Here is a 24182-nt window from a genome sequence, read left to right on the forward strand (position 1 = left end):
CAGTGCATTCAGATCATAATTCTGATTGCAAAAGCTGCCCAACAAGACAGGCTAGTTTCTTCAAAAATAAAACTAAGGGGAACAAAAGAAGCCTTTTTGAATGACCATATATGGAGCAGCTGGAAAAGCAGTGTTTATATATTGTGCTTCCTTTACACCACCTGAAATCTTTCAGGGAGTCAGCTGCGGGGGGTTTAAGGGGAAATGAAAACATTTCATTTGTCACTCAGTTTCTTTTTGACGTTTTTTCTCTTTATTTCATGATTCTCTGCTAGTTTTATTTTTGAATGTTTGATCTAAAGGTTTTCTTGGAGTCTTTTGTGTTCTGGTTTCATACTTTCTTGTAAGCATTCATTGGTTTAAGTCTGGTTTATGAATCTCTAATTTTTCCAGTATCATCTCTGTGTTTGTTTATCTTTCTGCCTCCCCCGCAATTTCCTCTTTAGTCATGTCGTGTTCATATGTATCAGTCCTGATATCAGTGTTTGTTACTTCCTTTTTTATTTTGATAGTTCCTTCTCCTGTGCGAGTTCTGTTCAGTTTTGCATCCACTGGCTCTTTAGTCTGATAAGTTTCACCTGTTGCCTGTTCTCTCGTCAACCTGTGTGTATATATCATCTTAGTCTCTCTTTATCTTTCGTCATGTTCCTCATCAAGCTGTGTATCTCATGTTTGTTCCACGGTCTCTTGTTAGAGCCTCGTTGTAAGTTCCTAGTTTCTGCCTGGCCTGAGTTGTTCTGTATTATGTATTTTCTTTGCCTTAGTTCAGCAATAAAGCTGCTTTTGAGTTTTATCTTGCGAGTTTGAGTCCTGTATCTGGATCCTATCTTCCTGCCACAGAGTGTGCACAGATTCAGGTCGAAATCTGGCTAACATGTAATAATCTTTTTTTGACACAAAAAACATTTGTTCTTTAAACTAATTTTATTTATTAAAATCAATAATATATTGAATAGAGTTTTATATAATGTAGCACTTGCTTCATATTGCACAAACATACAACATTATAGACGATCGCTGAGCATGACCTGCTACAGCTCCCCAAAAGCTTTCCTCCCTTTTAAAGATGGCACTTATTTCTGCCACTCTGTGCTTGCAAGACAGTAATCGAATATATGATAATCTAATGAAGTAAATACATCATGCACCTGCTCCAAGTAGACACGGGGCCGGGTAGAGTTGGATCACTTTTTTCCCTTAATAAATAAAATCGTGAAAGTAGGGCCGCAAGGTCTCCTAATCAAATCTCCATTATTATATGGTCCAAAATGAAACAAATTTTGCTAAAACTCTGCAGACTTGGTTTAGAGATGTTTTTAAAGTCAATTTGTTTTTTTAATATGGTAAATATACTGGTACTTTAATGGTACTTTTCTACACTGTTTAAACACTCAAAGCACTGACACAATATATTACAAATATTTCTAATATATAAATATAGCAATATATTACACAAATTTGAATATAGATACAGCTGAAATTGAGATGCCCTTCTTATCATCCTGACTTTTATCCATTTTTTTATTCATCCATATCCATCTGTGACTGTGATGATTTCACACTTGACTTGGCAAACAAATAGATTATGATGTCCTATCATTTTCTTGCAGCACATCTTATAAAGTTGTCCTCAAATTGAACCTGGACTTAGTTTTGCATGGAAATAAGTAATTCCTGGTACATTCTGTAACTTATTCTTTCCTTTTTCACAGGGTGTCAGTCTATGTGTGTTCTTTTCTTTTTATACTCACAACTGCAGTTAGTTTTAATTTTGGAAAATAAACCTTTGTTCAGCAGATCACAGCTTCACGGCTCATTTCCTTTGTTGCTTTCTGACTGGATGTGAATGATGATGGCAAACTTTTCTTTCGGAACCTTCTAATTAACAAATATTAATAGTTATTCAATTTGTGCACTGGAGTTCTACCTGTGAAAATCCAGACTTTAAAACACCAAAGCTATATCTGCTGCTAATGAGCCATGAGTGACTGTGCACATGAAAAACCTTAATGATTAATATTCAGATCATGATTGAAAGGTCAATTCAGTCAGGGGATTCAGGTGCTTTGTCTAATGAGTCTACTGAAGAGCAATTATATCTCTGTCTTTGCCTCTGTCTCTTTTTCCTTCTTTAATTCTTTAAGTTTGGCTCTGACCTTTATAAATAAACACTACAGACGAATCTTTAACTGAATGAATCGGTGGGGTGAGTGGGTCAGATTGTGTGTATATGCAATAAAAATATTTTTGTCCATCACAGAGATATAACTCCTCTGAACATACATCAAAGAAGTTGCAGGTCGCACAGTTGTTGCTGTGCAGAAATGTCATGTCAAGATTTCAAATACACAACATGTATAATCTTTAAAAAAAAAAAAGAAGAAGAAGAGAAAGAAGAAGAATTTGCACCATGTAGTTGATATTCTTTTTGAGCTCTTAGGTTAGTCTGAAAACCTGCAGAAAATCAAGTAATAGTAATTGCTGTGACTTTAAAAAAGCCAGGTTACCAGAGTAATTTGCTTTAGCTGCCATGAGTGCTGCCAACGAGTTACCTGCAACTAAAACTTGTCAAATAATTTATTATATAGAATTTACTTTGAACTAGTTTTCATATACAGTAATGTGACAACCTAATATTTAAAAAATAATCACAGTTTCTTACTAAACACTACAACTATGTTGCACTTTTAGAGACAATACTGTGCAGAAGTCTTGAGCCATTTTTCAGTTCTTTATATTTCTTGTATGTTTAATAAAGTGGTCTTGAGCTATAGTTCTCCAGGCTTTCTGAGGTCTTTAAGAGTTTTTTCTTTGGACATTGGCTGCTTTTTCACTCATTTTCTCCACTGTACTTGTACCGGATCATTGTCAGAGGATTTTCTTTTTGTTTAAGCCATTTAACACTGACCTAACTAAAGGGATAAACCAGTGAGTTGCCCATACATAACAGACAATTTGTATGGAGGAGGTCAGGAGAGGGATCCAACAGCGACTCTCTAGAGTCATCTGTAAAACACAGTGAAAGCTCTGTCATGGTTTGTATCCGCATTTCAGTCAGTGGTGTTGGAGATCTTGTCAAAAAATTATAAGTTTTGAGCTTTGAATGTCCTTCAAAACACCTGGATAACTTTTCCTACAACTACAGCTGCTGTATAGAATAATCAAAGAATAATTGAAGGAACTGTGACATGAACTCCTGAACTAAGCTGAAATAAATTAATTAAATAAAGATGTCACACCATCTGTGCCTGGTTCAGGATTGCCTGAAGTAGAAACTGTATTCAGAGATCACTGAATCATGCTTAATGCTCTTATACTACTTTTTGTGAGAGGTGAATTTCCAGGACAATGAGCTGATGAGATAGAAATGAAAGAAACACTGAAATATGATCTTTGTTTTGTGTGTTATTTCTAAAGAGCCCTTTTGTAAGTGGTTACATTTTATTACAGTGTAAATACACGGGACAAAAGGGCTGTATGTCCTCGATATGTTTACAACCCCACACAGGTTTTAAAAGACAAATGAGGGCTTGTAAATTCCAGTTCTGTCTGATATCTGACCACTCAGACTTGGTGCTAGAACTGTGGCTTAAAAATGCATTTTAATGTCACATTGGCATCTGGCTTGGGTAGATCGAAGTGTGCAGTCTTTGCAGGCTGAGCTCTGGCACATAAAATTTACATGGTGCCTGGTCTCTGCTCTGCTGTGTGTGGCCCCCCACTGGTATGTTATTGTGTGAGCGTGCTGAAATTGTGTGTTTTAAGCCTCAAGTCTAAACAGACGATATATAGTAGTGGTATTTCTGGCATTTTAAAAAGGTCTGGCAGCTTAGGGACACAATGGGGGAGAGAAACAGGAAACATATGATATACAATATAGAATAGGAATTATTGTGAAATAAAGATTCTTGATTATAAATGGAAAAAGTCTGTAAAGTATATTTTAAAGAAATCTTATTCTTGTTTTTTTGGAGGATAAGGCAGTTGTATAGTTTAGAATAAAAGTACATACAGTGATTAAAGATTGGGGTTAAATGATACAGATTTATTTTCGTTTGCAGGAGAAATGAAGACAAATGGAAGATAAGATCTAACAAAACAGTGTTTCTCAACTTATGCTCTCTGAATTCTTTTCACGATATGTCTGAATAAATGCGATAAATCAGCCGTTTGTGGCTACAATGTTGCCCAAGGTAAACCATCTGTTGCTTTGTGTGTGTTGCTGACTGGGAGCTTTATTTGGATATCTGCTGCCATCTCATGGTGGACAACTGCAAGAAGAAATCTGGTTAATTACTCGGGCAGGGCAAAATTAACCAGCTGGGGGGAAAAAAGTTTGAGAACTCTTTGGATTTAATGGAAATTTTTGATTTGAAAAAGAAATTAAACCTAATTGAAGTAATAAGGGGAAAAATTATACTTTTCATGTCTTTTTTGAACACATAATCACTCTAAAACAGGATATTTAAGAGTTTTAATTAGGAGATAATCCTGGGTATGCAGGGTGTAGAGATATACCTATAGAGAAAAGCATACAAACATTGGTTAGTGATGTGAGCAAGACCTTCTACTCAGTTGCTCGCTACTGCAGATCCCATTCATGTAATCTTACATATTCATTCAGCACTTTTATCTATACCTAAGTGCTTTCCAACATTTGCACCCGCACTTACATGGATGCCTTGGGAGCAACCTGAGTTCAGTATCTTGCTGAAAGATATTCAGCGTGCCGACCGGAGGAGTCAGTTGATCCACAAATCATTCAATCAGTAGGCAACCTACTGTACCACCTGAGCCGCAGCTGCCCCAGTTTTGTTGGTTTGATCATGACAGCATTCAAAGGCCTTAGGTGAAGCATTTTAAAGATGCCAAAATAGAGGACTGGACATGACAACAGCAAGAGTGAAAGTGAAGTTTTACAAGATGGGAGTGAGTGCTGTGTGGTCTAGAGACTGCGGCATTGATGAAGAGACAGGAGGCTGTGCTGAGATGTTAAGAAGAGCTTTTCACTGGGACTGACCAGGATGGAAAAGAGTAAATCAGACGGAAACTTTAGCTGAGATGGTTTGGACATGTGCAGAGAAGGGATAATGGATATATTGGATAAAAGATGTTGAGCATGGAGCTGCCAGCCAGGAGGAAAATAGAAAGATCGCAGAGAAGATTTATGGATGTAAGGGAAGGAGAACACGCAGAGGGTTGAGATGACAGGGGTCGAGTGAGATTAAGGAAGGCGATCTGACGTTGCTACCTCTAAAGGGACAGCAAAAAGAAGAATTTTCTCTCTTTCTTTTTAACTTTCCTCTTGATGGGCAGGGGGAGAATTAGAAACCTCTAATATGTAGGTAGCCCGAAATCAACCAGCACTGAAATAGGTGATCAATGCAAACATGTACGTCATTCAATTTGTCTTTTTTCTTTCTTGACCAGTAGGTGGCACTAAAGCTCTTTCATGGAAATAGGATAGTATTATTGTGTGCCTCGGCAATCCTTTGTTGCCATGTCCTTCTATAAACGTGAATTCGCTTTTACATCGTGCCATTTGTATTTGCTACAGGCAGCTTCACTGGCCAACTTCAGAATATGTATGTCCTTGAAAGTCCTTATTGCATAATTTAAACTTTAGTTTGTCCGTTTCATGGACATTGTTTTGTAGTATAATATAGTCATATACAAAAAACACAGTTAATTTTATGGTATATTTGTGATTTGCAAATTACGAAAAGATACGATGATTGTGAGTGATCACGTGGATGTGGTTACGCTTATGTTCAGAAAGTCATTTTAATGTTGACGGTTCTTGGTTTTCTCGCGATATCTGGCAACCCAAAAGCAGGCTTTCTCCCCTGAGCTCGTCCGAAAACAGACTGGAGGACTGTCATTCCCTGCGGAAATGTTCAAAACAGAGAAACTAAGAGCTGTGGTCAATGAACGACTGCAGGCGGCTGCCGAGGAAATATTCAACCTCTTTGAAGAAGCTGTAAGAGACTATGAGAAGGAAGTGTTCTGTTCAAAGCAGGAGGTCGAGCAACAACGGCGAAGCCTGGCCGAGTGGAAAGGTAACGGCAGGACAACCCTGAAGCTGCATGGACACTTTGTAGCATCTGTTAAGCTCAGCTAGTGTTCAGTCTTAGGAAACATCTAGTAAACAGTTTACAGAAGCCAGCAAATATCGCCATTTTGCATCCCTGAAAGAGGGAGGGGGATGCAAAATGGATTTCCTGCGTATTTTAACCAAGATTTAGGTTGAAATTTCAGCGCTTTTCATCTCTCGGCTTTCTTGTTTAAAATAATTTGTCTGGTAGCTAGCTTAAATAATAGAAAAATGAAAAAATAAGATTTTTCTCTCTTTTTTTCATTTTTAAAGATATTATTATGAAATAAACCTGTTCCAAGTCCAGAAATTGCTTCACGATAGTGTTCGGTGCTTGGAGACAGCTGATTAGTAGCCACTCTTTTTCCTATAGTGCTCCTTGGTTCATTAATTAAACAAATAGTGACTGTACAGAGTAATATCTGGTCATATCATAGTTTCAAACCTATCAAAAAGGAATTTGACTGTTTGAAGCCTGGTTTATGTATCTGCGTCTTTACAGCTGGGCTCACCTGTCAATTAAAGTGCCACATCAATAACAGGGTATCTTAATAATCTAAAGACAAAATCCACCTTACCAACAGTAGGCATCTTTACATCCTAGCACAGGTAAAGGATTTGGTCTCTATAGCCAATTTACCCCTTCAGAACATTCAGTACTGTCATGGATTTTTGATAACTCATCTATTTAGATATTATGGAGGCTCAAATGGAGGACTGACAGGTGTGCAAACAGACCTGAACCAAACCTGTGATTGTGTTTATGCTGATCGTGCCTTTTGCAGCATTTCTTTTGGAATTATATATCCTGCTGTGAGGTAAAGGCTGTCAACAATGTTTAATGGTCTTTAATTTAGTGCTGAAAAGCAGACTTTAGTGTCTTTGTATTGCATCCATACATTTTATGGATTCAGCTTGCTAACCAACCTTGATTTGCGTTAGTTGTTAACTTAGGACTCTGCCCTCTACTCTAAATAGACTCATGCCTGGCTCAAAAAAAATCAACATGGTGGGGACACAAAAGTTCCCAGCTTCAGTTGTCTCCAACTTAAGATGTCAGCTGAGGATGGAGACAGTTTCTGAAACCCTCAGAAATTGGGACAGAGCTCCATAGCTGTTTCGGAAAGAGTCATCTTCAAGTCTCAGCTCCTCCTCTGTGGTTCTGACTGCGTGAAAGACCTGCGTCTCCCCGCTCAGAGCCTCCAGCTTTGTTTTCATCATTCTCCTCTTATGCCCCACTGCTTCCCTGAGTGCAGCCAGCTTGGCCTCATCTTCCTCTGTTTGGAACCGGTGAAGCTTTTTAAACTGCTTCTCGGTGTGGTGTGGTGTATTATTCTGAGGATTTGTTGAAGAGACACGGTGGCTGCTGATGGTTCAGACAGAAGAGTCTGGAGTTTTTCAGACTGTAGAGGGCCTCTTAAGACCTCTGATACTTTAAAGTCACATTTAAAGCCAACTGGACAAACTGGATACTTGCATGTTGGTCTCTGTTTACTAACTCTTCAGACGGTCTTCACTGTGCTAGCAGTCTAAGCCCAGGCGCCCAAACCCTAATCTCTCCAGCCACAGCCTCTGACTGTTATGTAGGGATACAGAGGCATTCCCATGAAAGCCAATAAACCTCATCTTTCCAGTGTGTTGTGGGTCCACCCCTTTGGTGCAGAGGAGCAGTATATCGCAGGGATTATACTTTCCACCCCTGCGAGTAAACTCCAGCCCCGCTGACGTAAGCTTTGTCATCATGTAGTTAGCCCCAGAGTCCAAGGGACCAACCAGTGACTTATCTCACTCTACACCACAACAGCCAGATACATCATCACATTCATCATCATCATCAGTGCAGAAACCGTTCCAACCACCAGAGTTATTACAGTCCTGTATTTTCTAATTAGTTGTAATTTTTATTCTAATTTTGAGGGGGTTTTTAAAGTCAGTTTCCAGAAGTTTGGTTTTTAATAGTTTAAAAATGTTCAGTTTTAGTTTAGGTTTTTTAGTTTCAGTGTTAGTTTTGTTCTTTTTTATTATTATTGTATGGAGGGCATATGTCACAGGCAGGATTTAGGAAAATCAGGACATGTATTATAATAAAAACACAGAACTTTTTGGAAGTAGTTGACTCTTAGGTCAGGTGCCACAGTCTCAAATCTAAACCACAGCTTTGGGCGCTCTCTGAAGTGATTGTTCAGTTTTTCACCTCTCTGCTGATCAAGCACCACATTCTCAGTTTCTCAGCTTTGCTAGTCGGCCAGACTCTGAGTCCTGGTGGTTCAAAGCTTTTTCATTCACATTTAACATATTTTTGTGCTCTTTTACTTGAGCTGCTTAGCTGGTATGTATGTTGTATACTTATATTGACAATAAATAAATAGTGAAATATGCAAGAATTGAAATGATTTCCCAATAAACATTTTGCAAAGAACAATGTAATCTGTTTGGTTCAGGAAGCCTCAGATAGAGAAAACTTCCAGTGAAACACAAGGACCTGTTTCCACCTTTCATCTTTGCGACTGCATCCAAAACAATGAAACATGGCCCAGAAACCTGTAGTTCTAACACTGTAACAAAAACCTAAATGCAGTTTTGATATCACTGCATTTTACAGTTTATTTACTGTATTTTTGTTTTATCTGAGCTTCATAATAAAGCAGAGTCTTTGTTTTCGTATCAAAAACAAGAAATCATCAAGAGAATAAGTTCCAGTGCATCTGTTGTTGTTTCATGCAAAATAAGTAGTAAGCTGTCTTTTTCAACAGCAGACTACACGTCATAATTTAAAAATTAAAAATTCTGAGATTTGTAGTGTATAGCTTTTTGCTTGATAAGGTGAAAACCTAAATCCATTTTCTGATATATGATGTTGTCTAGTCCCTCTGCAGTTCTCCATCCAGGAAGATTGTGCTTGCTCTGAGCAGGATCACCCTGAGAAGAAGACAGACCTGTGTGAGGATGACCGAGAGCCCCGGATTAAAGAAGAACAGGAGGTAGAACTGTGGTCGGCTCCAGTGTGTGAAAAGCAGGAGGAGGCTGACACCAAAGACGCCATGTTTAATATAATTTATGTGGAGAGAGGTGAGAATGGGAAGCATTCAGAAAATCTGGGCCAGACTGTCAGGAATGGTGAGGAAGATCACTCGCCCAGCTGCTCAGCTCGAACTGTTAAACAAAGCTGTGGCGCATCAGAGCCGACCAGCGAGTGTCCATCGAGTGAAATAAGTGATGATGAACAGCAAGACAGTGTGAAACGTCACTCGGGTGTAAACAGTAAGAGAGTAGAGAAATCTGGCGAAACAGTAGAAAAACCTTACACCTGCAGCGTTTGCAGCAAGAATTTCAGGAATAAATCCATTCTGACTCGTCACATGAAAACGCACACGAGAGAGAAACCCCACAGTTGCAGCGTGTGTGGCAAAAGCTTCATCCAGCGCTCATATTTACAGACTCACATGAACTCACACTCTGGACAGAAGCCGCACACGTGTAGCGTCTGCGGCAAGGGATTCACTCAGGTGGGAAACATGAACGCCCACATGCGTATCCACACAGGAGAGAAGCCTCACAGCTGTAACGACTGTGGTAAAAGATTTAGAGAGAAAGCCGACCTTATCAAGCACATGGTAATTCACACAGGTGAGAAACCCTACGGTTGCACCCTGTGCCATATTAAATTCAGTGCCCAGTCGAATCTGACTCGCCACATGAAGACTCACTCAGGCGAGAGGCCGTACAGTTGCACGGCTTGTGGGAAAAGATTCATCCGACGCTCCCATCTAGTTATTCATACGAACACTCACACAGGAGAGAATATCTAGACTTCAGAAATTACTTGCTCTTTTATATTTTTCTTAAATGTTCCTGAGTGGGTCAGAGAATATGTTAGATGAAACACAAATGTCATACTGAAAAGTTTCTTTGTGCTATTGTGGAAGAAGACATGAAGAAAGTTGTAATACTGTAGGTGATTTGGTAATGCTTCAGTTGCACGAGTCCAGAGACTGGCAGTGACCTCTACCAACCACCGCTGGTCAGTAAGCGAAAATGCATATCCCCGAAAGGTTTGCAAGTGGTTGCTGGCTGTTGCCAAATAGAATTGGTGGCAAAGAGATGCATGGTGCTGCACTAAAAATAACTTACACTAACTTTGGTCGCTAGAGGACCAAACCAGAAATGGAAAACATTCACTTTTAAATCAAAAGCTGTGCCGTGCAGCTGCAGCCAACATGTTTCAGTGTTCCAGTTTGCACTTTTAGAATACTTGGTGACTGCTGTTGACTTTACAAACAAAACAATTGCAATAATATTTTATGCTTTTATTATGTAATAATTATATTATGTTTTATTCCAGGCTTTCAAGGAACAAATAAAATAATCATTCTAACACACTTTATATAGATAGATAGATAGATATAGATATATAAAAATAACTCTTTGGAGAAAGGTTTGACTTTTCTCCAAAAGACAGGATTAGGGTTATTACATATGATAACTTAGATCCCAGAGGATACAAAAGTTTATTCCTACTGAATATGTAATTCTTTGAGTGTCTCCTACAAAGACAACAGCTCAATGATTTCCCAATAAACCTCTTCATGTATCAGGTAGGAGCAAACGGTGCTTTTGTTGGGAATATTTTCAGACATATCTAACACACTAGTTATTTCAGCAGCAGGAAGGTGCTTTTTGTGATTGACTCAAATTAACTGTGATGACTGTGTTCATTTAAGTGTAAATGCATATTGTCCTGTGGGTTCAAGGTTTCATTCATGAGACTATATTAAGAAAAATTGGTGATGTGGGTGATTGTGATGATTCAGTTTTCCTTTAATCAAGAAACCATCAGGCCTTATCAAGATGATGGGATGTTGAATATGTAAAGATGTCTGATGGGATTGAGAAACAGATCACAGACAGAAACAGGTAGTAAAGGGAAATACCCAGTTTGATGCTTTCACAGTCAAAGTGGAAGCCTGGAAATTAAATGAAAGGTCACTCTATTAAACTTACTCTGCTTGGAGTTTTAATTTTACATAACTTTTGTTTTAGTGTATTGAATTATTTTTCTCTTTCCTGTGTTTTTATTCAAATATACCTCTGCATTTGAGAATTGCACAAAACATCTACTCTTCTTTCATCGTGTAAGCCATCGTGTGTGTGTGTGTGTGTGTGCGTATGTGAGAGAGAGAGACCTAGTTAACTTCTCTTGCTAGTAAAAAACATTGTGTTTTTGATGTAAGGGATAACTTTGTGTATGCGACATTTATCACAAGCACGTGAAATTAAGTTAATTGTGTGAGGTATTCACACTGTAGTTCTCAATTAGTTATTCATTACCAGAATTATTATGGACATGATGAGTCACAAAAGTTATATGAGCAATCGACAAAGGTCAAAGTAGCACAAAATGTGCCCGGATTTGCTTTTATTGGGTTCTTTTAAAGTATTTCAGATCCCACATTTGAGCAGGAGCTGTCAAACATGAGCAGGAAATGACACCAGCTCAGAGCACCTGAGATAGTTCTGTCTTTGACATTTCTATTTTTTTTTTTAAACACATGAAAAACAACACATGCTTTAATATACCTCTGCATATGGAGTCTGCAGTCTGCATATGGAAATAAGGTGAGTGAAGTGTATTAAATCCAAACAGCATAGCTGTGTGGATTTCCTAAAGCTTCTGTCAACCTGAAACAAAGCTCATTTTCTGCTAAAATACCTTCATTAATTTATATGATTTATCTTAATTCATTTATTTTATTGCAGAAAGCATCCAGTTCTGAACTTTCTGCCATCTTTTCCTATGACTGCTGAACTTTACATTTTGAGTAGTTGCTATTTACACCTTGAAGAAAATGATTCATTGTCCTATTCATGATCCTCCCATCAGCCTTTTTATATTATATATTTTGGGCAACATAACGTTGCAGTTGTAGAAGCTGAAATGTAGCGCAAATATTTAAAAATATTTAGATGTCAAAGGTGAGATTTTACACAAAGACTTCAGACACTTCAGTAAAACAAAGTCAGCAGGTGTACTAAATGGTGATGACTGATTCAAAAGAGTACAAGATTTAAATGTATGTCTGCATCATTAAATTAGAACTTTGTTTCTTCTCTGATAAAATAACATGTTGTAGTAGCTGCTCTTTACAATTACTCAGTTATTCAAACATTCAAATGTGCAATAAATTTAAAAGAAAAATCCAGTCCAATCCACTGGACAGCTATGGAAAATGTGAAGGAGGGCAATTTTGGACTTTTACCTGTATTTATAGTCCTGCTGATAAAGACCTCTCTCAAGACCATTCACACTACACTAATAAAATAATAGATAAACAATTAAATGACAATGGCCACAGTAAAATAAAAATTAGAAACTTTATGTGAATGAAAAAAAGACTTTCTGCTTTATATTTAGAGGACAGTCTGGGCAATGAGCTACCAGAATTTTCAGTAATTTTGCACATTTATTTCCTACAATTTAAGCCCAAACGTTTGTGCTGACAGGTTTCTTTCATTTGCTACAGCAGCATTTCTTTATCATACAGAAACACTAAGACATACTGTTACTCTTCTTATATTGAGTTTTATGTTATGTTAAATGTTAGTTTAATGTCTTTACACCGTCAGAAATGGCATTTTCACTGGTTCTGCTCGCTTAAGATCTAAGTGGGCTGTATGCAGCTCACAATATAAAACGAGTTTGCCATCCCTTCCCTAAAAGGAGCAACCAAAAGAAGATTTGTTTAAAAAAAACACAGAACGTAAATAAAAATATAAAGTGTATATAAAGTCGATCAAAAGCTGACAGATACTGTATGTTGTAGTTTAAAGCAAATTCACCCTGATACTAATTCCTGGGAAAATAAATACATATCTCTTGCAGTGTAATTTTTATTTCATATCTAATAAAATTAAATAAAAAATTAATTCACGTAAAACAAACATTCGATTTTTTTATTTATTTTTTTGCCATTCATGTATGGCTGTTAACCGTTGGGTGGCAGCATGATTCATCACTTTACTTCCTGTTCCGCCAAAAGTTGTTTTCTTTTCTTTAGCGGAACTGCGTAGATGTCATTTCCGTTCCGCGAAACTGAAAATTGGCGCGCAGGACTTTTAAACAACCTCAATAGCAGACAGAGAAAATGAATGACAGCGCTGAACCAGCATCGTGGTTTCTTTAAAAAATGGAGCAATACGGTTAACTGTGGCCGGGACATTAGTGATTCATGTCGGTGTGGTGGAGATGCAGAGTCGGTCGAAATTAAATGAAACGAGCGGTCTTCTGGGAACTTTGACGGTGGCTGCTGGGGTTAGGCTGCTCCTGACAACAGGATAACTACCAGCTCATTAAAGAAGCGCCCTGAAGCAGCTGCGTTCACACACCTGGCTGCTGTTTAAACTGTCGCCATGAACAGGATGAAAATGAAGAAAGCCGAGGTGGGTTGTTGTCATGGTAATAATGGGTCACTGTTAATTGTGGTTTAGTGCTGCTGCATCACCAGTCATCCACAGCTCTACAGTGTCGTGTTTATGTTGTTGCGCGTTTGTTTTTTTTTAGTTCACCAATGTGAAGGGTGTCATTGTGGTTTCTTTCAGGTTCTCCGAGGCTTACCTGGGGGGCAGAAGAACATCTCTGCCTTCTTTTCCTCCCAGAACCTAAAGGTACCACTGTCCTGTTTCTTTTAGGTCTTACGAGAGATAATATATTAATATCACCAATTATTGTCCTTATTGGTCATTAAGAACGATGATACTTACTAGTAATCTGTTCATAATGGTCACGTAATTCCATCCATATACTGTTCAGTCAAACATTTTAAGAACTAATATAGCATGTGCAGTATAAGATGTGTATTAAATTACTCATTGAGTGTTTTGCTTGTAGGTCTTCCCGACTTCTACAAAAGTATCCACCACGGGTGCTGTCCAGCCCAAGACTGAGCCTCCAGTCAAAGATGGTGAAAGCTCTCTGTTCAGACTCCATTCCCCATTAAAGAGGAGTGTCCTTGGGGACCTTAAAAACCTCCTTCCCTCCTCACCAGATCTTCTACTCTCTGTGCCTGAGACGCCAAACAGTCAAATCAGGCATACCTGCTCGCCATCCTTTAAGAAGGACTTCAGCAGGAAGGAGGTGTGCCTGGCAAACCTCGGCCAGCTGTCTCCTGTCTGTCGCAGTCCCCGCTCCAAAGGGCCAAATTTACGGAGAGTAATGGCTAAGGATGGAGGAAAAGCCAAGAGGGAAGATAGATGGTCTGGCTCCATGAAAAGGCTGTTCAGCCCTCCTGAAGAGTCACATGATGCCAAGAGACCAAGAACTACCAGCCCATTGACCACAGGAGCAGTGATTATGAGTAGAAGCCTGAAAGAAAGAAATTCTATAACTGAGCCAGAGAAAACACCCTCCTTACCCACTGAACGTTCAGCAGGTTGTTATGACAGGTCTGTGGGTCACAGTCAAGGCACTGAATTTATCTTAAATGATGGTAGACGCGCAATAATATCAGTGCAGTCTGTGTCTTCCCTCTCTTTGGTCCAAGAGAAGAAACCTCAGCAAGAACATGATGAGCAAGATTCTGGTTTTACTTTGATAACGGAGCAGACAGCAGCTGAGGCCAAAACCAGCAGAAAGCTACACACTAGTGTGGAAAAGGACACTCCTAATGCACATGTGCATGAAACCAGTGCTCAAGCTATCACACCTGCACTGCACGGAGGTTCAATGGAGAGAGAGGTTCACCCAAACGTAAAAGAGACCACAAGAACATCGAAGAAGGTTGGAGGTGGAGACCAAAAAACACAGGATCAGGAGCAAAATGGCGGTATGACCTGCTCTCTCGTTTTCACATAGTTTCCTGTGCCAAATGCAACCATTTTGCAGTGTCGCAGCACTTCCCAGCATGCTTTAATGAATTAAATTTTCTCCTGTCCAGGCTGTACCAGAGTTATAAATTTTGGAACTTCTTGTAGTCTTAAAGAGCAGAAAAAAATAGTACAATGCACCTTACCATGTTTTTGCTTGTAGTTTGATTTGAATTTCTGTTTACTTACTTTTTATGCTAAAACATTAAAAACAAACAATTTATAACACAGGAACAGCTCCTGCGTGTCCCACAGAAGAGCGACTGGATGAGAGCTGGTTTGCAGAGCAGATGGAGCATAACGAAGGTCTGAAGACAGAGGATAAATCCAAAAAATCCCGGTGAGAAAGACACCAAAATGCTGACTTGGAAAGGGAAAAAAGATGAAGAAGCCCTGATGGACAAAGTATCTGATTTTGGGCTGAAGGATTTGATGTTAATGTGATATAATTAGCATTGCCTATGAAAAAGAACCATCACCATTTATGCAGACCTACTAAAAAAGGCAGAAATTTGACAGTTTGATGCAACAGTCATCTTTACTTAAAACTGATGAAACTGATGCTGCTGTCTGCAGTTTGTTTCTGCTCATTAAAACATGTTTGAATCAAGTGCATTCTGTTTTTTCTCTGAGTAAAATGGGAACACTTATGATAAAAAGTCCCTTCTGCCCTCACAGGAAAGTACCAGACCATGTAATCCTTTGTGGAGGACCGAAAAACCGTTACTGGGTCATCAACGTTGAAGAGAGACCTGGCCTCAAAACGCTGACCATCTCGTGCTCCAAGCTTCTACATCCAGCTGAGACGTGTCTGCTCAGAGATGGATGGTAATAATGTGTTTGGACATTATCAGCATTTTATCACTTTTAAATCAGTATGTCTGGAAATTCATGTGACTACTTGCTGTCTATTCTGTGTGGTTTTATTTGTGTTGTTTGTTTGTTTTCCTGTGGATTTTAACTTGTTACATTTATACAGTCCATGATCATTGAAGAATAGTGTAATTGTACACTCTTGCATCATTATTCACTTCACTCTCTTTCTAATTCATTTTCCTTGGGTGTTCCCAGGGAGATGACACCTGTTCGTCCTGGTGATGTGGTGCATCTGGAGGGCCGCTCTGATGGTGGATCCTGGTTAGTGGACAGGGAGCAAGGCTTTCTGGTTTTACTACCTGATAGCCTCATCTCAGGTACCAGCATCTCCAGCTCCATCCGCTGCATGAGGCGTGCGGTGCTGGGAGATATGTTCAAGGTAAAAGGCTCTACTTTTTTCCAACATTCTTTATGTGTTAGTGATTATGGTGTGATGGACACTCATCTTAATCACTAACAAAATAGCCACTTTTTTCTTTTAAAATAAAAAATGCATTATCACTAAAAGAAATTATTATTAAGTGAGGTTTTTTGTTGTTTCAAAGACCACAGTTAGGAAATAGATTTTAGTGCATAATGTTCATCCTGCTTTGAACACATGTACTTCACTATGTTTCTGTTTTATGTTTATGCAGAGTTTTGATGGTGGCAGCAAGCAAATGCTTAACGGCACCATGGTCCATGAAGTCTTCCAGAGAGCAGCTACAGCTAAAGATTTTTCTTTGGAGACGCTGTCTAAGCTCGCTGATGAGGCTTTGCACAGTCCTCGATATCTGGGAGATATGTAAGTGGTTAGACTGCTAGCACTGTACCCCAATATTTGATTGTTTGAATAGTTGTTGGGTAGTTATTCAGCTTTCATTTTCAGGATGCATTTTTCCCCTATATGGAAATGGAAATGCTGTATAACCATGTCAGTTTGAGCACATGAAATTTCTTTTTCACTGCAGGGATGGGTTAAAAATTCACTAATCGTGTGACATTTTGCATGTTTGGTTTATGTTCCTTCTTTGTTTTTGTCATGCATGTGTTCGTAGGTACAGTTTGGGTGTAACTCAGGAAGAGATGAAGCAGGAGCTCCATGATTATCTCCCCTCACTGGAACACTGGGCAAAGGAATACCTCAACTCTCAAACACCTAAAGCCATAAGCCTCAAAAAGTATGTATGCATACACACACACACACAAATGTTATCAGCAATGCAGGAATAAACCTAATGCTCAGTGTAAAGCTAACCACAGTTTAAAGACATTAAAAAAAGAAGGTACAGGGGTTACTATCAAGCCCTGTGCCTAAGTAGAATAGAAACTTCATTAACACTTTTGTTTAGCTATTTATTTCAGAATGGCTGCTTTGAATTAAATACTTGCCTAACACCAGTCAACACTTTTTTTATGCTGATTATTTGTCCATCTCTGCCTTCTAGCAGTGGTGGAGCTCCAAGTAGGTGTCAGGACTCGGGAGCTGTCGCTACCGTTACAGAGCTGGCAGACATAGAGGAGAACGTTTGGTCTCCGAGGTTTGGGCTGAAAGGAAAAATCGATGTGACGGCCCGGGTTCGAATCCAAAGACCGCGAAATGGCTTTCACAGAATTCCAGAAGAAAAGACCATCCCTCTGGAGCTGAAAACTGGCAGGGAGTCAAACTCGATAGAGCATCGCAGTCAGGTTATTTGACATAAACACTGATATGCAGACCAGTAGATTCAGATGAAAAAAGCAGTTTTAATCAGGCTAAGGTGTGTTTCTGTGTGCAGGTGATTCTCTACACTCTGATGACCTCGGAGAGATACAATCCTGAGGCCGGCTTTCTACTTTACCTCAAGACTGGTAACATGCACCCTGTCGCACCCAGCCACATGGACCGCAGAGGTACCGTATGCCGACGTTTCATGTACCAACCAATCTGAACATGAAATTCACATGAAAAGATTCAAAAGTAGAGAAACTTGGAAAAAAATTATGCATTTTGCAAAATAAGATCAAATTATCACATTTATTGCTAAAACTCTGTGTTCATGGCAGAGCTGCTGAAGCTAAGGAATACTTTGGTGCATCACATTCACAACTGTGTGGAGAAAGAGGCTGAGCGAAGCTTCCTCTCCAGGCTGCCGGACATACTGACCAACAGACAAACCTGCCAGTACTGTCCTCAAAAGAGAAACTGTGCCTTATATGAGAGGTAAGCCTTTTTTTCCTTGTGTTGAAGGAAAGCAAGCGTCAAAATTTTTATAAAAATCGTCAACTTCTGTCCTTCTTGCTTCATCTCCTTCACTTTTCAGGGCTGTGGATCGCAGCTCTGCAGTCACTGAGGATGTTATACATGAATTTATACAGCAAGAGACTGGCCACCTGACATTGCCTCATCTTAACTATTTTTCCCACTGGCTGCTTCTCTGCTGCTTGGAGTCTGTCACCATGGAGACTAGAAACAGCCGAAAGCGTGTGTGGCTTCAGACGGTTGAGGAAAGGTACGAAGCCAGACCTTCAAACAACAGATATGCTGATAGTCTTTGGTTTTATCAAGATGTTGAGTTAAAATTTACCATATTTTATTTTAAATGTGACGACATGAGAACACTGTAAATAAAAATACAACTATTATACATGGGAGAAGTAGAACCAGGCTCTGGGAGGGTGGCCATCTGTTGACCATGTGGGGTGATCATGATAAGGGTGAAGATAGGAAGGAAAAGCAAACAGAGACAGCAAACTTGCTCTTTCCTCTTAAAGTTCAGCATAATCAAAAATCTCAGTCAGAGGTTGTGAATGAAGACAACTGCTTCACTGTGTAAAAATAAATTATTTGCTTAAATTCCCTTGTTATAGTTCTGAATACTTTGTTTACCTTGGCTTGTGTTTCCAGTGAGAAGAGCGGGAGCTGCGCAGGGAACCTGCAGCTCAGCGGACCAGTGGTAGCTCAGTCTGAAGGCGTTTTCCTTCATCGTTTCCACCGCAGTAATGTTGCTTCACAGCAAGGTTTGACCAACAGCAGTCTCTCCAGCAGGGATCGCATTGTCGTTAGCGACCTGGAGGGTCGCCTTGTTGGCTTGGCAACAGGTTACCTGTGTGAGGTCAGCCAGACTGCAATCAGCTGCACACTGGACAGGTTAGGAATAAAGGGGCAGTGAGTTGCTGGTCTTTAGATGACACAGATAAGCTCAGCTACCTGATTTTTCACCTGTTTTGCTGTTGAATGTGCTTTAAAGGGACCTGTCGAAGTTCAGGGATGTGACATTTCGACTGGATGGGGATGAAGGTGTGGTGGGCTTCAGCACCCACCTCACCAATCTCTCCAAACTGATGGAAAACTCTCAGGACAGGTGGGGACAGTAAGATGAAATATGAAGTTATGATTGTACAACATTTAGGTGACTTAATACAAATGATGACTTCACACATTTTACGCTTGGTATTTCTTGTATGGATAAGAATTTTTTACTGTGTGCAGTGATCGTCTGAGGCAGTTGGTCATCGACCTTCAAGCTCCAGAGTTCATCTCCAACCTCAGCTCTGTTTTGCCCAGGGAGGCTAAGGACACCGTGGCTGACATCCTCAAAGGTAACTCATCTCTCATGTTGCTTTTTATTTGTTTTATCCTTTTTAAAGGTTCAGTTTTGTTTTACATTTTGCTACTATGACCTAGATCAAAACATATACATAGATTTTTATTAATAAGCGGATCCAAAAAATGTGTTTTTATAAGCACATTGTTAGCAACACTGCACAGGTGTTCAAATTTCAGTTTCATACATAAGTAGTTGAAGCTTTGAAAAACTGATGAATTTGTGTTACTGTGTAGGTCTCAACAAACCCCAGAAACAGGCCATGAAGAAGGTGTTGTTATCTAAAGACTACACACTGGTAGTCGGCATGCCTGGCACAGGCAAAACCACAACCATCTGCACCCTGGTAACCACCATACTATTAACTTTTTTTAACCATAAATCAACGTTTTGTGCGTGCTTGTAAGACCAACTGTGACTGTGACCTTGGTCCTTGTGTCCTCCTCACTTTTCTTCTTAGGTTCGTATCCTGCATGCGTGTGGTTTTAGTGTGTTGCTGACCAGCTACACCCACTCTGCTGTTGATAACATCCTTCTGAAGCTTAAACGTTTCAGAGTTGGTTTTCTGCGTCTGGGTCAGGGACAGAAGGTGCGATATCTTTGACGCTGTTAGATATCCACATTTTTTTATAGTGCAATAAACTTTCTTTTTGTGCTGTTAAGTAAAGTTGATTCAGTTTCTCATATTTGCACTAAAACTTAATGTCGATAACATTTAATAACTTTATGTGGTAATAAAACTGGTAGTCTTTCATTTTTATTTTTTGGTTCTCTGCAGGTTCATCCAGACATCCTGCCATACACAGAAGAAAGTGTGAGGAAGAAGGGGGTTCACACTCTATCAGACCTGGAGCAGCTTTATAACAAAGAAGTGAGGAGTTAGTTTTTGGAAACAAATGCAACATTCACTGATTTTAAATAAACTGCCATCATCATTGCGTTATCCTTTCAGACTCGTTTTTTTGTTTTGTGTTTTTTGCCGTATAGTTAGCCAAGCCTTGCTGTTCTTCTATCTTTCCAGCTGATAGTGGCCACTACTTGTATGGGCATCAAGCATCCTATTTTTACTCGACGCCGCTTTGATTTCTGCATTGTGGATGAGGCGTCACAGATCAGCCAGCCTATCTGCCTGGGACCTTTGTTCTACGCCAAGAGATTTGTCCTTGTTGGAGACCATCAACAGCTCCCACCAATAGTGCAAAACCATGAAGCCAGGTCATATATCGGTTTCCATAATAACATACAGCTCATTTACAGGGTCACTGCTCAGAGAAGATTCAGCATTTAGGAAATCTGTTGGGTTGAGTGAGAATGTTTTATTTATTTGGGTTTTTTTTGGTCCTTTAGGTCGCTTGGGATGGATGAAAGTTTATTTAAGCGACTAGAGCTGCATAGTGAAGCAGTGGTACAACTCAACGTACAGTATCGAATGAACAGGTAATCTACATCCAAGATAACACTGCATGCTTTGTTAATCTGGTCTTCTGAAATCTAAGCAGAGCCTTTAAAATCATGCTGCTCTTTTTTTGTTTGTTTGTTTCCATGTCACTAAGTGATAATCGGTCACGTACAATAAATAATCCAGCTGGATTTTATTAATGAGTTAGCATGATTAATTAGCTAATTATTGCCACCCGTCAGCCGTAAAATACTGATGGGGTGTTGTGTGGACACCCAGGTTTGTGGATGTGTTAACTTAAGAATAAGGTGACAAGATTTTGAAATTGATACCTTAGGTGTGTCTACTAGGAGCCTGAGGGGTTGCACTGGTGGTCGCCAGTGTTTTTATTATTTATAAATGTTTAGTTGAGTTTTTATTAGTTTAGGTGTTAGTGGCTTTAATTATTATTGTATAAAGGAGATATGTGAGATGCAAAATTTAGGAAAAATCAACACAGATATTTCAATAAATGCATTGTATGACTGAATTATTAGAAAGCAGTGACTCAGTCTCAATAAACACATCCATTAATGCCACATGAGGCAAGATGTAAGACATTATTTTTACCATAACACATACCACACCTAAGGATTTTTCCTCCATTTTATTTTATTTCATTTTCCAAGTTCACAAAATCATTTGCCTTCATGTTTTTGTTTGGCTGGTTTTTGTTTGTTTTGACAAGTTCAGTTTTTTGTTGATTATAATCTTCGTGACAGCCACAGGTATATCCAGACCATGACATCCGTGTGTGTCTCTTATCTTTTTAGGCAGATCATGTCTCTCAGTAACTCTCTGATGTATGAAGGCCGGCTGGAGTGTGGCTCAGAGAGGACAGCCGCAGCGCTGCTCACCCTGCCCTTCCTGCTGTCTGTCCAGTCTGAGCTGAGTTCGTACTCTGAGGCTCATCCCCAGCATGACCTGTCGTGGATACAGTCTACACTGTTGCCGAGCAATCCTGTTTGCTTCCTGGACTGCTCGATGGTTAGTACAGTAAAGCGTACACTTCAAACATTATATAATTTGAAATGTGTTGAGGTTGTAAACATAAAATAAAGCAGGCACACTAACTGGAAAAAAAGTAATTAAAATAAGATTGGGTTATTGTGTGAGACACTTTTTTTATTTTTTTATTTTAATTAAGTTGGTTTAGTTTAATCACGTCTGACAGACGTGGTGTGTGTGGAAAGATGTTTGATTTTCTTCATCTCTACTGGTTCATTTCAGGTGCCTGCACTAGAATCAGTGGAACAAGGAGGAATAAGCAATCACACCGAAGCGGCCCTCATACACACTCTGCTTTCACTTCTCATAAAAGTACACCAGTTTCCAAGTTTATGAGCTACTTAAGACATAATGAATTACCTATTTTAATACAATCCCCCATAATTAATATAGAAAGTTTAAAAGTTATATACATTTTTGGTAGTTGGTACTCATTTTAATCTGTGTTTATTCTTTTTGTTTTTAGGCAGGGTGTAAGCCCAGCGATATTGGTGTTATCGCCCCCTACAGGCAGCAGTTAAAGACAATTCTGGCTCTGCTGCAGTCGCCTGCATTCACTGGTGTGGAGGTGAACACAGTGGATAGATATCAAGGACGGGACAAAAGTCTGATCATTCTTTCTTTTGTCAGAAGCACGGCAGAGGAAGGAAACGTAAGTACTTCTCTTCTCATCGTCTTTTGTTTTCTCATGTAAGCGAGTGAATGGAAACCTGACCAGAGTCTTTCTTCCGTGTCTATTTAAAGTTAGGAGAGTTGTTAAAGGACTGGCGTCGCCTGAATGTAGCCATTACCCGCGCCAAACACAAGCTGCTGATGGTGGGCTCAGGCACAACGCTAAGACGCTACACACCAGTGGAGAAACTTCTCAACCATCTTCAACAAGAGAACATGATATCCTTTAAAATTGGTTTTGGTTCTACCACTAACCCATTCTTCATTTTCAGTAGAAATTGGACTTTAATCTGAACACTGTTATAAATAATTCTAGTGATTTGTGTTTAACAGCAGGTCACCAATGTTCCCACAGTTTGTCTTTGACTTCTGTCCCTTTTCCTAAACTCTTACTTCACATTATCCAGCTCCAATCAGCTGCCCACAAGGCCTTACCCAGCATGGACCTGTGAGAGAAGCCTAAGAGGCCATTAAGGTGTATCAGCTCATGTGTATGTCTCAGTGGAGTAGCACATGGTTATCATTCACCTCAACTGTGCAGAGACCTATATGACCTAGAAGAGGCAGAATGTCTCTTTTTAAAACAGAATACTTGAAGTCTGCTGAAGATCAAACTGTCTGCAGTATTAGAAATAACACCTCAACTAAACAATGTTATGAGTTCTACTGACAATGTTGATTTTCCTGTTTGTGTGAAATTCTGAATCTTTTCTTGTATATTTTTGTAGATCAATAGATGGCTACCTGCCCGGGCTCGTGCGTTGGCCAGTTTTTAATTCGACACTCTTAAAGCACCGCAGTTTTAAAGGTTTCCGTTATTGTGAGTGCTATGAAACAAGGTACTGAGACAGGGACCAGCTGAAAGGGTTGCATACATAATTGTACTGAATCTTTAAGTTGGTCTTACAGTTAAAATGTTGGCGTGACACTATGATAGTTTAAAATGTGATGTATAAACCTCAGTTTTGTCAGAATGTTCAAATACTTTTCATCAGATACCTCAATCTCAACACTGAGAACATTTTAGGTTTGACTTTTGGTACTTAAAGCATAGAAAACTTCCTGCTGTGAAAGGGTGGGGACAGCTTTCATGGCCAGATAAGCTCATACATGTCTGTCAGTGTGAAACTAGCCCAGTCTTTAGCATAAAACAAACTAAAAAGCCATATGACAACATCCATCGTTGTCTGTATGTGACAAAAGGTAACATCCTCCAGCTCTACCTTTTAGAGGTATAGTATCATTCCCTGTTTCCTATGATAGAGCTATAGTATTTAACCAGAAATGTTAACTTTAAAAGAACTTAACTATATCAGTGGGAGTCACTACACTTGTCTGCAGCTAGAAAAACTACTTTTATTCCATTGTTTTCTCAGTAAAAACCTGTATGAGTCAGATCGGCAGAACTACATCTATGCAGGAACAGATGATACAAAAAAACATGTCATCATGATGACTTTTAGTTTCAGGAATATGTACTAAAACGTTATTTAGGATCAAAACGAATCTGCACAGTATCATTTTTACCAGTTTAATCCATATCAGCTGTACTTAATTTTATTGAACCCCATTCATTATTAAGCAGCAAATGTGAAAAATTCTCCCAACCACAAGGCTAACTGTGACTCTTCTGATTTTACCTGCTTTGTTCTTGTTTCTGTTTTTACCA

General features: G+C 39.3%; 3 protein-coding genes across 3 annotated transcripts; all 3 read left to right on the forward strand.

The window, feature by feature from the left end:
* Window positions 1-5850: 5850 nt before the first annotated feature.
* Window positions 5851-11178, forward strand: LOC134616258 (zinc finger protein 16-like). The gene is made up of 2 exons (XM_063461026.1): window positions 5851-6059; window positions 8960-11178. The coding sequence occupies exons 1-2, from the start codon at window positions 5894-5896 to the stop codon at window positions 9901-9903; spliced, it is 1110 nt and encodes a 369-aa protein (XP_063317096.1). The 5' UTR covers window positions 5851-5893; the 3' UTR covers window positions 9904-11178.
* Window positions 11179-13501: 2323 nt separating this feature from the next.
* Window positions 13502-14942, forward strand: LOC135933496 (uncharacterized). The gene is made up of 3 exons (XM_065471559.1): window positions 13502-13531; window positions 13691-13769; window positions 14002-14942. Exons 1-3 carry the CDS (start codon window positions 13502-13504, stop codon window positions 14940-14942), a joined length of 1050 nt encoding a protein of 349 aa, XP_065327631.1.
* On the forward strand, window positions 14821-22965 carry dna2 (DNA replication helicase/nuclease 2). Its single transcript, XM_063470983.2, has 23 exons — window positions 14821-14913; window positions 15185-15293; window positions 15632-15781; window positions 16025-16208; window positions 16465-16613; window positions 16867-16989; window positions 17257-17497; window positions 17587-17701; window positions 17855-18011; window positions 18112-18300; window positions 18696-18938; window positions 19039-19152; window positions 19281-19390; window positions 19632-19741; window positions 19856-19984; window positions 20174-20266; window positions 20417-20610; window positions 20743-20832; window positions 21607-21820; window positions 22064-22153; window positions 22308-22493; window positions 22586-22732; window positions 22912-22965. Exons 2-23 carry the CDS (start codon window positions 15244-15246, stop codon window positions 22963-22965), a joined length of 3132 nt encoding a protein of 1043 aa, XP_063327053.2. The 5' UTR covers window positions 14821-14913; window positions 15185-15243.
* The last annotated feature ends 1217 nt before the right edge of the window (window positions 22966-24182 follow it).

This window comes from Pelmatolapia mariae, linkage group LG1, assembly GCF_036321145.2.
Source record: "Pelmatolapia mariae isolate MD_Pm_ZW linkage group LG1, Pm_UMD_F_2, whole genome shotgun sequence".
NCBI lineage: Eukaryota > Metazoa > Chordata > Actinopteri > Cichliformes > Cichlidae > Pelmatolapia > Pelmatolapia mariae.

Bases quoted from the DNA above. Each gene is read 5' to 3' on its own strand.
- LOC135933496 (XM_065471559.1), top strand. From the start codon at position 13,502: ATGAACAGGATGAAAATGAAGAAAGCCGAG. The intron at 13,532-13,690 runs GTGGGTTGTTGT...GGTTTCTTTCAG, and splicing joins TGAAAATGAAGAAAGCCGAG to GTTCTCCGAGGCTTACCTGG. The intron at 13,770-14,001 runs GTTTCTTTTAGG...CTTCTACAAAAG, and splicing joins CCTAAAGGTACCACTGTCCT to TATCCACCACGGGTGCTGTC.
- dna2 (XM_063470983.2), top strand. From the start codon at position 15,244: ATGGAGCATAACGAAGGTCTGAAGACAGAGGATAAATCCAAAAAATCC. The intron at 16,209-16,464 runs GTAAAAGGCTCT...ATGTTTATGCAG, and splicing joins TGCTGGGAGATATGTTCAAG to AGTTTTGATGGTGGCAGCAA. The intron at 17,702-17,854 runs GTACCGTATGCC...TGTTCATGGCAG, and splicing joins CAGCCACATGGACCGCAGAG to AGCTGCTGAAGCTAAGGAAT.
- LOC134616258 (XM_063461026.1), top strand. From the start codon at position 5,894: ATGTTCAAAACAGAGAAACTAAGAGCTGTGGTCAATGAACGACTGCAG. The intron at 6,060-8,959 runs GTAACGGCAGGA...GATGTTGTCTAG, and splicing joins AAGCCTGGCCGAGTGGAAAG to TCCCTCTGCAGTTCTCCATC.